At 37.7% G+C, this 14,336-nt stretch overlaps 1 protein-coding gene across 1 annotated transcript in view; it reads left to right on the forward strand.

The window, feature by feature from the left end:
- Window positions 1-14,336, forward strand: part of UNC13C (unc-13 homolog C) — a 351,117-nt gene that overhangs the window by 170,456 nt on the left and 166,325 nt on the right. The window contains exon 14 of the mRNA XM_046653916.1: window positions 1,369-1,454. Within this exon, the coding sequence (XP_046509872.1) occupies window positions 1,369-1,454 (86 nt within the window). The remainder of the gene's footprint in view (window positions 1-1,368; window positions 1,455-14,336) is intronic.

A 14,336-nucleotide genomic window follows, 5' to 3' on the forward strand; every position in this document is an offset into this window, starting at 1 on the left:
ACGTACATATTCTGCAATTACGTTTTAAAATATCAATTGGCATTGTTAGATAAATTGATAGCAGATGGTAAGGGATATTTAATGAAGCACACCTTGCTTTTGGTGAAAAGTTTGACTAGAATAGTTTTATGTAGTGTCAGTGGTCTTTTCTTCTTTGAAGTCATGTTTTCTTCGGTAACACTTTCTATCCCATTCAGGATTGTATTACTCTTTTGATTTAGACCCAAAAGTATAAACGAATGTGAGAGCTAATTTTGTTCCTTAAAATATATATATATATATTTTTGTTTCTTAATATATATGATTTTTTGTATACATATGTATGAATACATTTTATATATATATTATATAGTAAATATTTGTTAGAACAGAAAATACTTTCAGTCTTACATACTGGCATGGGGTGAATGTTTATGATGAAATGAAAAGACTTGGTCATTATATTCACTGGACTTATATTACGAGGAGCTTATCATGAGATTGAAAACATATACAAACAGAAGACATCTTCGGCAGTAGTGGGAGTCTTGTCTTTAGCCTAAGCTTGTTTGATCTAAAACACGGATCTGCCTAGGAGTTCTGGAGTCCTGATCAATGTGTCCACCATGGGATATTTCACCTGAGGGGTGAAGAATCTTTCTTGCAATAATCCATTTTAAGCAAATAGAAAATGGAAGCACTCAAGCTTGTTCCAAGGAAAATGGCTAACAGATGAATGTGAGGCATGGTTTTGGTATTTCATGGTCACTGTCACTCAGATTCATCTGACTTATCCTCAAAATTGAGACATATGAAGATGAAGTGTTTGCTAAAACTGAAGAGGATCCTTAGACACAAACACACACACATTCTAAGACATCCATCCGGAGCCCTGGGGATCACTACTTTGGAACTGATGTAATGGTGTCTATTTTCCCGCCACCCAATAATTGTTTTCATCACCACACTCTGGTTTGTAGCTTTTTTTCCTGCTTATGAAAGTTCTTAAAGAGAAATCTCTGGGCCGGCCCGCTGGCACAGCGCTTAAGTTCCCACGTTCTGCTTCGGCGGCCCTGGGTTCACGGGTTGGGATCCCAGGTGCAGACATGGCACTGCTGGGCAAGCCGTGCTGTAGTAGGCGTCCCACATATAGAGGAAGATGGGCACAGATGTTAGCTAAGGGCCAGTCTTTCTCAGCAGAAAGAGGAGGATTGGCAGCAGATGTTAGCTCAGGGCTAATCTTCTTCGAAAAAGAGAGAAATCTCATAAACAAAAGTATTTATGAACAATATAATAATCACTGTAGTATATGTGTAAAGTGAAGTATTTTGCTCTGTTTTTTAGGTACATTTCTCTTTTTGATGTGCTAATGTATGTGTTTGGTTTTAGGTTTCCTCAAGAACTGAACATGGGAAAAGTCAGTGCTGAAATTATGTGGACCCTTTTTGCTCAGGATATGAAATATGCACTAGAAGGTAATTATGAATATCTATACTTATTAGAACACATGTTTTAGTTAAATCATGATTTTGTGTTCTTGGTTTTAATGTAAGGAATTGATGCATTAAAACATTGATTGTTGTGATCAGTTTAGTTATAAAACTTATTTCCACGTTGTAGAAAGATAAAGATTTCAAAGTACTTAAAATCCCTAAAGAACTATATGCATTTTAATCAAGTGGTCTAAGTTTCAGGACCATAATGAGTATTTCAATTATAGGAAAATGCTTAGATGCAGGACTATTTTATGGTAGTTTAGTTACCAAAGCTGACCATTTTGAGAGTGTGGGTGAGTAGTATTCGTCTAAATATTGTCTACATGGACTTGGAAACGGTATCCACTGCTAGGCAGGTTAAACTTTCACCAAAGCTTGCCCAAGGACAACAGGGGGGTTCTTCACCAGAAACTCCACTTTCAATAAGACTAAATCATACAATGTAAAGCTCTCAGTTTAAAAATTCTATAAATACTCTTTGAGCGCTCACTTTATGATCAGAATTGGAGATAGAACCTTAAGCCAGCCAGGGTTCCTGTCCTCTAGGAATTTGTACTGTGGTAGAAAATTTTCTTTGTGTTTATTCAACAAATATACATTGAGACTCTAGATGCTAAATGTCCATGACTGCACTCAGTGTGGAGGATACAGCAGTACACAAGACAGCCATGGTCCCTACCCTCAAAAAGATTATGGACGATAGCTTCAAGTATGCAGACAATTGTAATATGGGGTGGTCTGGGCTAAGGATGATGGAGTGCCTGGAGGAGAAGCACCTAAATCAGACTTGGGACAAGGGGCCAAGGTAGGCTTTCTAGAGGAACTTCCTCTGAGGAAGTGTTATCTTAATGAAGACCTGAAGTATAAGTAAGAGTTAGTTTAGGGAAGAGATGAGCAAGAAGCATCTCTGTCTTGTCCTGGTAGATAACAGAGCATTAGCAGTTAGAGCGAGTACAAGGTGCATTTGAAAATAGAGAACTCAGCAGGCCCAATGAGCAACAGGTAGCAGGAAGTGAGGCTGGAGAAGTTGGCAGGGACCAGCATCCAGTGCCTTGTGGGTCATGATGAGTCGTTTGACTGTCTACTAAGAGAAATGAGGGACTGTAAAGGGATTTCATTAGGGACATATATTTTCAGATTTGCAACTTAGAAAAAGCATTTTGAGTCTAATATAGAGAACTGATTAATAGTGTAAGACTGGTTCAGAGTCCATGTTCATCATGCCACTGTTTTTTAGCATTGCCAAAATATAAGCTTGCTGCTAGGTAACACAGAGGGAACGTAGGAAGTTTTCCTTATTTGAAAAAAAAGGTACACAACAGATTATAATACCTAGTTTTCTGGCAAAGTCTGGGTCTACCACCTGCAAATATAGAGGTTTATCGAATCCTTAAAATTACACCACAACTGCTCAGAGGTGCCAACTCCTTATTCTGCAACGAAGTGTTCCATCTCCGTTGTATTAATCAGTCCTACTTTCTCTACCTCTGTCTCTGCCTCCTACCAACCACATCCTTTTATACCACTCTGCTTTGATTGTCTCTTTGGAATCCAAAAAGTCTCTTAAGTCAGACAGGAACCACCAGTCCATGAGGCCAACAAGTTTCTTCAGACAGCATTTACTCCTCTAGTCCTGTCCCCTGCACTCCCACGCCCTCCCTCCTTGAATGTCTATCAAGCTTCTCAAACTTTATAGAGTCAATGTAGAATTCTTTTTCTCTTTATTGAGGTAACATTGGCTCATAATATTGTATAGGGTTTAGCTGTAGGATATGCAGATGTCAATACAGAATTCGTAATCCCCCCTGTCAAAACCTATTTCTTCCCCCCTGTTCTCTATTGCAATTATTGGCATGACCATTCATCCAGTTACTTAGGTCAAACATGTAGGGTCATCATGGACTCCTTTATTCTCCTCAGCACACTCTAAGTTCATTCCTGCCTTCAAACTTTTTCGCCAGCTGGGCTACTGACTGGACTTCTCTTCCATTAGTCTTCACAAGTTGCTGTGTAGGGCTCAGCTTAATGTCATCTCTTCAGGATCTAAAGTGACCCCAAGAATAATTTATTTTAATCCTCTGCACAGCAACTAATTACTATCTTTTATTTGTTTGTTTGTGTTTCCTTGTTCATTTGAATGCTTCTTATCTATCTTTCTCACCAAAATGTAGAATTTTTTCCCATGATTTTTACCGACATATTTATGTTGCCTAGAATGATGCCTAGAAAATAGAGGCTATTCAGTAACTATTTGTTGAGTAATAAGGTAAAGACTTCACCAGGTATCCCAACTCAATGGAATAGTGAAAAGGGCAGTAGAAGAGACTTCCACTTGTGATTTCGCTGTGTGATCTTGGGAACATTCCAGGAGGTCAGCACCTTTGTTTTTCATCGTCTTCACCTGTACAATGAAAGGTTCACATTGGATCACAGGGCCGGGCAATGGGCAGGCAGCCTTCTGCTTGCCAGCGCACATTTTGTTGGGGCAGCGCCTGTACCTTTGCTAACATGGTAACATTTGTGCAACTATTAGATATTTTATGTTACCTTTACTTTAAAAAATAAGTAGCAATTTTAGTGAACTGAGTATAATATTTATGTTAAGAAATATAAATCACTTTATTGAGATATAATTCACCTACCATACAATTCGCCTACTTAAAGCGTACAATTCTATAGTTGTTATGTTTGCACATGCACACACATTTTCAGGAAGGCATGGTAAGTACAGTAAGGGAGTAACTTGGATTGCACTTCACGGTTTATCCATCTTCTTCTTCCACGAAATGAGAAAACTTTTGAATGCAAAGAATGTATTTGTCATCTTTATATTCATTGAACCTTAATAGGAACTCAATATGTGTTTGTTTACTTGAATCAAATTGCAAATGAGACAAGCCAATGCAAAGAGCCTTGGAGACAAGGCTGGAATACTTACCATGTTCAAACTAAACATTTGTAGTATTGAAAGTTGGGAGGCAGCAAGCAATCTGAGTTTGGGAAACCTGATTTCAGAAAGCTTTATCACTTAGGAGCTGTACAACTTTGGGCAATTCATGTATAACCTGTCCAAACTTTAGTTTTCTTTTCTATAAAAAAGTGATGAGAGGAGCCAACCCGGTGGCATAGTGGTTAAGTTCTAGTGCTCTGCCTAGGGGCCTGGGTTCACAGTTTCGGATCCCAGTATGGACCTACACACCCCTTGTCAAGCCACGCTGTGGTGGTGTCCCACATAAAAAATGGAAGAATATTAGCACAGATCTTAGTTCAGGGACAATCTTCCTCAAGCAAAAAAGAGGAAGATTGGCAACAGATGTTAGCTCAGGGCATGGCAGGGGACCTTTGTTATTATTATATAAAGGGAGAAAGAGCTGTTAAAGTCTCAAAACTGTCTCCTGTAGGGGTCAGTTAAGGTTTAAACTCTTAGGAGAATGTTTACAAATGCATGTGAATCTGTTCACTATCTCTCCATGCTTCCCTTTCGCCATTTCAATCTAATAGGTGGTTTCAAGAAACGTACTGTTATGCGTTTTTTAAAGTGACACAAATAATAATTATTAGAGAAAAGAAGAACCAAGAGTACCTTAAAGAGTAGAGGGCATATACTTAAAAACATTCCTCTGGCAGGCTCTGTTGCACATTGATAGTAATGTTTTTACTCTGCCTATTTGTCTGATAGAATGTTGTTAAAATTAATTGCCTGTGGAGCAGTGCTTTGGGCTGTTGACCTAGAAAGAGTCTGTGTTGCTATTATATAATTAGGGCTGCGTAGTTCATCTTGTGATTAAAGCATCTGAGCCCAACTTCTGAAGAAGTCAGGTCAACAGAGAGGAGCCATTTAGAATGTATGGACTTGCGGCTGTTTGATGCAGCTTTCCGCTTTACTTCAGAACTCATCAGCTGCTGCAAAAGAAATAAGCTAATTTTAAAATAGAACAACTTTTTTCTCAATTTTACTCAATCTGTATGAGCCAACTTATTTTGTTTTCAAATTTGACATTAACCACTTTACAAGTTTGATAAACAGTAATTGATTTGATCACATGGGGATAATTTATTGAATGAAACCAGAATAAATTATTTTACAGATTAAAAAAAAATGTTCTTTCTGTGAAAAAGGGAGTGTAGGAAGGAAAAAAAGGCTCAGATGAAAAGTTTCCTTTTATAGTGAGGTAGAGTTGGCTTTTCAGAATTTTTTCTAGGGAATTTATTCGAAAGATTTATAGTCTTTACCCTGGCAGGGACAAATAAAAGTTTTGCAGTAATTTAAAACAACCTAGGTTTGAGTTCAAGCTCTGCTACTTTCCATTGACTTTTTATCTATGATCTTGGACAACTTACTAAACTTACTAAGCCTCAGTTTCCACATTTGTAAACAAGGGACAAAAATATCTACCCAATAAAGTTATTATGAGAACAAATAAAGAGACAGACAGATATGCGGGTGAGGGGGACTAGTTTCCTAGCACATAATACATTCTCAACAAATACTAGCCTTCATGACAACCTTGATTATAATTTAGTAAATGAGAACTTAGAGACGATGTATAATACCACCAAAATGTATAGATGCCTGTGAGTGATTGAAATGTTTAATCAACAACTCCAATTGACTGCAGATGAAGTGTTTGTCATCTTGATATCTGCAGAACTTGGTTGCCTGGCAATTCTTAAATCAGGACAGTCCTGTTCAGGGCGCCAATTGTGTAGCATATGTCTGTGTCTTCAAAGTCTTTATTAAGAGCAAATCCTGCTAGGCTCCAAGATAGCAGCCAGATGGTGAATTGGGTCCATAAGGATTCAGGTGGTTTCTAATTAATAATTCTGTAAGAGTGGTTGGGATTCTTTAAAACACTGGTTCTTAAATTGGGTTTAGTGACTGGGCTTCAATCGTATCCTGAAATTGCATCCACATTTAGGGGTGGATGGGATGGGAGATGGGTGTTTAAGGAATGTGTCAAATTCTCAGATGAATCTTTGAATAGAAAAACAATTAAAAGTCCCTGAACATAAACTAGTTTAAAATGGTTGTTTTACTTAATTACCTTAAGCAGAGATGAAATCACTTATAGTGTTCAAAACACAATCATCTTTCATTTGGCGTTAGTGAAGTCTCCCACATCAGTGCCCTCAAACTTTAGCGTGCACACTAGTCACCTGGAATCTTGTTAAAATGCAGATTCTTGGTGAGAAGATCTTTGGGGAGGGGGAATTGATTCTCTTCATTTCGAACAAAATATGAGGTGATGCCCAGGGGCTGGTTGGCGTTCCACACTGAACAGCAGCAAAGCTTTAATACTGTTGTAAAAGTAATGTCTTAGTTCTGATATTCTTTTTACCACCAGTCTTTGCTGTCTGCTGCTTAGTTATCATGTTGGACCTCACCAATAGGTGAAGATTCTGAGACTCCCTTGGTAATTTTTTAGCATCTCACCATCTTAATAAACACATCTACTGCCATTTACTTTGCCCTCAGTTTTCGTGCACTGTCTTATCTTGACTTAGGAATTTGAATATTTGCATATTGAGTACTGTCAGAAAGTTCTTTACTTCCCTCACATTTATTTTTAGGGCCTTTTCTGAAAGAAGTGTGATTTCTTTCTATTGCCCTTCACCCAAATACAAGTTTCAGGCCACCCAATGCATTTGACAACATTGCCCTTGACTTTGTAGCCACAGAGACAATGAGAACACAAAGGCATGGTCACATCTCTCACTGACCACCGTGGCTATACCAAGAGAACTGACTTGTTGCCCCATGATTTCTCTAGCCTCACTTAGAGCGGTCTCATATTTAACATCTTTCTGGTCTACCTCATACTTAGTCTACCTCAAACTAATATTTCACACTTGTCCTCTTTCTGGTCTACCTGTCAGCAATTTTCTGCTGATTTTCAAGTTTACCCTCAGAAATCACTGGTTCCCAAGTTTTCATGATCCTTATTTTTTGGTAGAAAATATTGGCTTCTGACTAATTTCTACAGTAAATAAATCCTCCCTGACAAAAACTGATTTTTTTTCCCATCCTATTTCCTACTTTCAATCTTCTTTACCTTTATTAGACTCACAGAGATTAAAGCTACACTTCTGCACATTTCAAAGACTGTAGGTAGAGCAGAGACGGATAACACTTTGCAAAGGATCCCTCTGGCCTCTTTTACTTATAGGAGTGGTTTTCAACCTGTTTGGAGTTTTTTTCCCCTGTTCCAACATACCTCAGAGGTACAGAAACTCCCACGAGTAACAGAGATGTCAGCGTTTCTTAAGCAAGGAGAGATGGCAGGTGGCTTTCCCCTCACCCTATTCAGAATCATCAATATTACTCTTGTCCAGAAACAGACAACTTCTGAATGATTCAAAGAAATAATACAATACTTATTGGTGAAAACATTAGCTTTTAATGGATAACGTCATACTGAAAAAAATTCTATCCTATATTTTGTATGACTAATAATCAAGTCATTTTCCTATTCTCAAAGCCATTTGCTAAGATTTAGATACTTTGGCAGGGACTACCAGAATACCAGAGACAGTTAAACACTATTTTAGGATACTCCCACATTCCTGATATTATAAAATAGCCTCATAATCAACCCAGTTGCCTAAGCTAAAAGTTGGGAAGTCATGGTTGACTTCTTTCTCTCCTCAGCATTCAATTAGCAACTCTACACTATAAACTCTGTATCTGAAATTCTCCTCCATAATTTTCTTTTCTATGCTTCTTACTACTGTCCTTGTTCAGACACATCATCTTTCCTGCTTCCACCTTCAGTGATATGGTTCTTCCTTTGTAGATGCCTCCCTAACCACTGGATAAAGTCCAAATTCCTTAGCATAGCCTGGATCAGTACCCTACACTCCTTTCTATACCTGATTTTAGCCCTAGTACTTAATACACACACACAAACACACACACACACACACTATATGCTCTAGCTACACCTAGCTCTTTAAAATTTTCCTGAAATCCTTATATAAGTTTATGCCTCAGGACATTGTGCATAATGCCCCCTGCCCAAGCTGTTCTTTACTTGCCATCCCTGGCAAAGATATATATTCTTCAAAGTCCAATTCAAATGGATTCTTCTGTTAGGTTTTTCCAGAGATTCTCAAAGAGAAATAAGTACTTCTTCTCTATTCCCCCCAAATACTTCCTATTATAACATTTATCCTTTTATTATACTTCACAAATATATTGCTTACCATACCCTGATCTCTTATTCATCTTTGTAAGAAGCTCCCTACTGTCACCTGTCTCTGACACTTGATAGAAAATGTTATGAACCGATGACTGCATTCATCAATATAAGCCTGGGTCTACAAACAGGCAAAAGTATAGCTATATGTTCTATCCCCAAACTGTAATTTCCAGCCGCAGTCCAACACTACCACATAAACCCGATACACTTACTCATACAAAGGAGAAAATTTTTCTAAGTATGTATGTAGTTCCAACAGTTATTTCACCAGATGTTGTGGTTGTAGCAGTTCTAAGAAGTGTTTAATAAGCATAAATGAGAGAAAAACCTAAATCCCTTTCATTTACCCACAGAAACTCTGTAGGTGTGTGTTCCTCATGCATCTGTGTGTTGTACGAGAAGACGGCGTGTTTACAATGAAGTGTAAGCTATGCTTCTTTAATAAATTGTGAAATATTTCTTCCAGTCACACTCTGTTCATCAGTCCCACCCTTCTTTTCTGTAACATCCCACCAATTTGTGTTAACATATCTTTACACAGAATTCCAAGTCTAGATTAATGGATAACAAATCAAAACAAAACTAAAACAAATGATGACTAATTCTCAGTGCTTATTACTACAGAAAACCAGTTCTATTCATTTAAATTTTCAGTGGCAGGTCACATGAGTCAAACCATGAACTGAAATATGATTTCTGGATTAATATATCAATTTAGATGAGAGAGTTTATTTGAGAGATCATGTGTTATATTTTCCCCCTCCCCCAAAATAAAGGCAAGAAAAAAATGTATCGTGTTATATTTGTCCCCCCTCACCCCAAATAAAGGCAAGAATGAAATGTATTTACTGGTACTTCTTAAGGTTTCCTGATTCACCAGGCCAGTGGTTTTCAATGTGTGGTCCCCAGACCAGCAGCAGCCCCATCCCCTGGGAAGATGTTAGAAATGTAAATTCTTGGGTCCCACTCCAAGCCTACTGATTCAGATTGGGGCCCAGAAATATATGGGTTTTTTTGTTTTTTGTTTTTTGTTTTTTGTTTTTTTAAAGATTGGCACCTAGGCTAACAACTGTTGCCAATCTCCTTTTTTTTTTTTTTTTTTTTTAAGGATTGGCACCTGAGCTAACAACTGTTGCCAATCTTTTTTTTTTTTCTTTTTCTTCTGCTTTATTTCCCAAACCGCCCCCCCCCCCACCCATCCCCCCTCTGGTACATAGTTGTATATCTTAGTTGCAGGTCCTTCTGCTTGTGGGATGTGGGACGCCGTCTCAACGTGGCCTGACGACCGGTGCCATGTCCGTGCCCAGGATGCGAACCCTGGGCCACCACAGCGGAACATGCGAACTTAACCACTCAGCCATGGAGCCGGTCCCTAGAAATATATGTTTTTAACAGGACTTCTGGGTGATTCTGATGCATGCTAAACTTTGAGAACTACTAATCTAGGGAATATATAATTAGCATACTGCCTTATTCCATTGTTGTTATGAACACACAATGATTTTTGAAGACATTTAGGTAGGTCAGAAATATGTCCCTGAAAATAAAAGCTAAAATGGAGGAGCTGGTATGGATGCATTAACCATGTAAGGATAAACCAGTAAAGGAATAAAATCATGGAAGAAAAACAAGTTAAAGGAGAAAATTGATTTGTGAGTATCAATTTTTTTTAAATTTATAAGTAAAGTAAAGGAGAAGAGATTAAGAATTAAAATAGTAATTAAAGAAAAAAGGAGAAGAGAATTAAAAAGTAATTCTCAAGGAAATGAAGGGAGGAAGAGAATAGACTGAACCAAGTCTATCAAGATGAAACTTAGTGGGAAAAAAATGATAAGGAAGATAGTTATTGATGACTCAGGCAAGCAGGCATACAATTCTCATGTCAAGAAAGGTCCATGGGGTATTCATTACTGTAGAGGAAAATAAACTTCCCTTACAAAAGAATGAAAAACTTGCGTAGTTTGTTTAATCTCCTACTCAAAAGAAAAATAGAAACCCATACTGCATTCATGTCATTTTTCATTTTTTTTGCCTTGGAGTCAAGTTCCAACAAGAGTAAATAAATTTCCTGTAATGTTTACATCTTTCTTTAAATCTTTATTTATTATTTTGAATAGGACAAACTCAATGCATTGTGAAAAACTTAATGCTTTTTTGTACCATAATGCTTCAAAAGCCAAATGCGATAGAGATGGATAGCTAGCTTTTATTTATTTCTGCTTATTTATTTATTTAATCATTTATTTCTGCTTTATTGATCTTATCCATGTGACTTTAACCAGGAATTTTCGTAAAACTGTGCATAACAATATTTTCCATATTTAACTGTTCAGCATGCTTCATATATATTTTACAGAGTAAAAGTTTTCTTTTTTTCTTTTTAAGTAGAATGGGGTGGTCTTATTAGCGACATTCTCAATTATACAAAATTGTGACCTCTTTGGGGGAAGGGACTACGTTGACCGTGTTCAGTCCTTAACATACCTGGCCTGTGTAGGTGCTCAATAACTAATCATTGAATGAAAATCCCAGGTGGACTAAAACGGTATATATATGAATGTGTGTGTGTAGGTTAACTACATAATTCAGAATGATTTTCATCTAATCAAAGACAGGGATTACATATTATTAAAACTTTCTATCTATTTTCAAGAACATTCTATATTAAGGCACATTATTCATCAGTTTAATTGTCCATTTTGATATGTAGACAATAACAGCATAGTAAAGCTTCAGTTCATCATGATGCCTTTCCTCAGATAAGCCTTTGTGATTCAGTCCTTAGCCAAAGGCTTTCCAATATATAATGATCTATTTTACATTAGCAAGCACAGCACACAAAACATATGGTAAAACTCTGCTTCTCTGAGTTAAAGCCAAATTTCAGCCATCAAACAGATTTCCTAGGCTGGTTAATAAAAATCAGCTGTCAAGCTATATAACCTAAAGTCTAAAAACTTTCCATTAAATCCCCCATGACATTTAATGGGGAAATAGAGATCAGTGAGAGTAAATGTTGAAAACCACAGCAAGACCAAGGTAGACGTGTTCTGGTTCCACCTTCCTCTGCTTGCTCTGCTGTTTTTTTCACACTCCTTACCTGTCCTTCCCCCTTCTTTATCATCCTCTTGAACATCTGGTACACTCAGGGCTTTCCAGCAGATTAAATACACTAAGGTGTTTAGGACGTAGTGGTGATCTCTTCCAAAAGGTCCGAAATCAAAATAAGGAAGGAAAAGCATTAAAATGAAAAATTGTGAGTCGGGGGATAGCAAATAAGTCCTGCTTATACCAGTGAGCTGGAAGTGGCCAGGTAGGCACAAACATAAAACAAAATAAAATGGAAACTAGAAATAAAGCTTATTACCATCTGCTATTCACCTTCTAAACATGTTATTTCTCAGAAATTTAGAGGATTCTTGCCTCCTTTCATCTTTAGTCTGAAGGAAAGCATCAATGTTAATTCAAATGACCTAAACTAGGAAGCACAGAGCCTCTTTCACATAGAGTAAATGCATTTTACAGTTTCCTTTTCTGTGGCAACCCCCCTACCCCCTCATAATTAAGTTGAAACTACTCGTTTTATATTTCTGGACTAGACAGAGAGGGTAAGCTGTGTGTGTAATTAATCTAGAAACATACTGACTAAAATATTTGGCTTCTAAATAACAGGAAAGAAAAATAGGTATTCCAGAGCATTTGGAATGCTATTATTTATCATAACCTTTAACCATCTACTAACTCTCCTTATAATCTATTTCACTAAAAGGTAATTATAATATCTTAACCTGAGTAATATATTGTGTTCCTTTGATAGAAATGAGTGTATCAGAGTAGGATGTAATTAACTGGTCAACCACTTTCTCTGGGTCCCCAAATCCCCAACTTAAAAAGTAATTGCATGTCAAAAACAGGTCTAAGCTAACTCAGGCTATGGATGTGGTCTCACCAGCAGTATAAGCAAATCCATTTGTCACACACACCCCATGTGTGTTCTGAAGTTAAGATCAATGATTTTTAATTCTGTCTTCTCACAGCGGTGAGCTTGAGCAAAGTCTCAGGTAAATGGAAATGATTTTCCAAAAGCCCAGTGAACTGGTTAATTAGAATCAAGAGATGAAGCGCCACTTATTCAGATATTTTAAATTGTTACATGGCCAGTGTGTAAATAGCACATAATGTTCTTCTTGGTCATTTTCTCTCTGCCCAAACTCAGGCTTTAAAAAGAAAATTCTAGTTGTATTTCACATAATTCTATCGTTTATTTGGTTTTAAAATAAAGAGCAATAGTAGACAGTGATAAAGCAAGGATTTAGATAGGCAACCTGGCCATCTGTACTCCTAAGAGCTTTCTCACATTTTTCTTTTAAAATAGTATTAGAATTTAAATTCTTTATTGACTCAATCAGGGTCCCTGTTGCCATAAGCATAGCTGGCCTCTAACTGTTTAGCTTGGTACAGCTCAAGAGTCTTGTGACTTTTTCTCTCTGGATGTGAGGCCTCAGGAAAATACAAGGCAGGAGACTGGGTTCACTTTCTCTCCTTCATAGAGCATGCCCACTTTGCTAGCTAATCATTTCTTTATACCTTAAGTAGTCTTAATGGGTTAGGAAAGAATAAAATGAGCAGATCACCTGCAGTAGCACCAAAATAGCAAAGGGGAAACTCAGCTCAGGTATTCCAAAAATAGAAGGGTTAGGGTTAAGTGTATCAGTTATCTATTGCTGTGTAACAAATTATCCTGAAACTTTGTGAATTAAAACATAAATAAATATGTAGTATCTCTCATGGTTTCTGTGGGATAGGAGGTTCTGGACTGGAGTCTCTTATGAGGTTACAGTTAAGATGTTGACCAGGGCTGCAGTTGCTGAAGGTTTGACAGGCCGGAAGATCCACTTCCCACATGGCTCACTCATGTGGCTGTGAAGCCATTGTGGGCTTTTGGCAGGAAGCCTCAATTCTTCCCAGTGTAGACCTCTCCATAAATTCCTTGACTGTCCTTTCAGTGTGGCAGCTAGCTTCTCCCAGAGTGAGTAATGTAAGAGAAAGGGTAGAAACTGCCATGTGGTTTATGACCTCACCTGGGAAATTATACTCCATCACTTCTACAATATCTTATTTGTCACACAATTCAGTTTATTCAGTGTGGGAGGGAATGCGCAAGGATATGAACTCCGAGAGGCAAGGATCACCCATGTTATTTTGAAGGCTGGCTAGCACTGTTAGTATTTGCCTCTTTGATCATTTCATTATAATATTAGCATAGTCTTATAATAGGATAGGCTTTTATTGTTTATGTTGATTTTAAACAAAAGTAGCAATCAACATGGACCAACCCAATTTTCTTCTTTCCGCTCCTTTCCCTCAGCCTCTCCCACTACCACAAGAAAGGAGGTCAGCATGAAACAACTCTTGAAACTTTAAGAAGATAAATTCTTTTCCAATATGCTAGGGCTCTTGCTAGCCCTCTCTAGTTTTCCTAGCTAAGCTCCTCTGGGAAGAGAAGCCTGGTTCACTGAGAGGAGATTAACCCTACACTCTCAAGAAAGACATTCATCTATCTCTTGCTCTCTCATATCGCAGAGCAGTGGTTTCCAGCCCTGGCTGTACATTAGAAAGACTGGGGTTAGAGCCGAGACTTTTTAAAAACACTCCCAGATTG

The sequence above is a fragment of the Equus quagga genome, chromosome 2 (genome assembly GCF_021613505.1).
Source record: "Equus quagga isolate Etosha38 chromosome 2, UCLA_HA_Equagga_1.0, whole genome shotgun sequence".
Classification (NCBI taxonomy): Eukaryota; Metazoa; Chordata; class Mammalia; order Perissodactyla; family Equidae; genus Equus; species Equus quagga.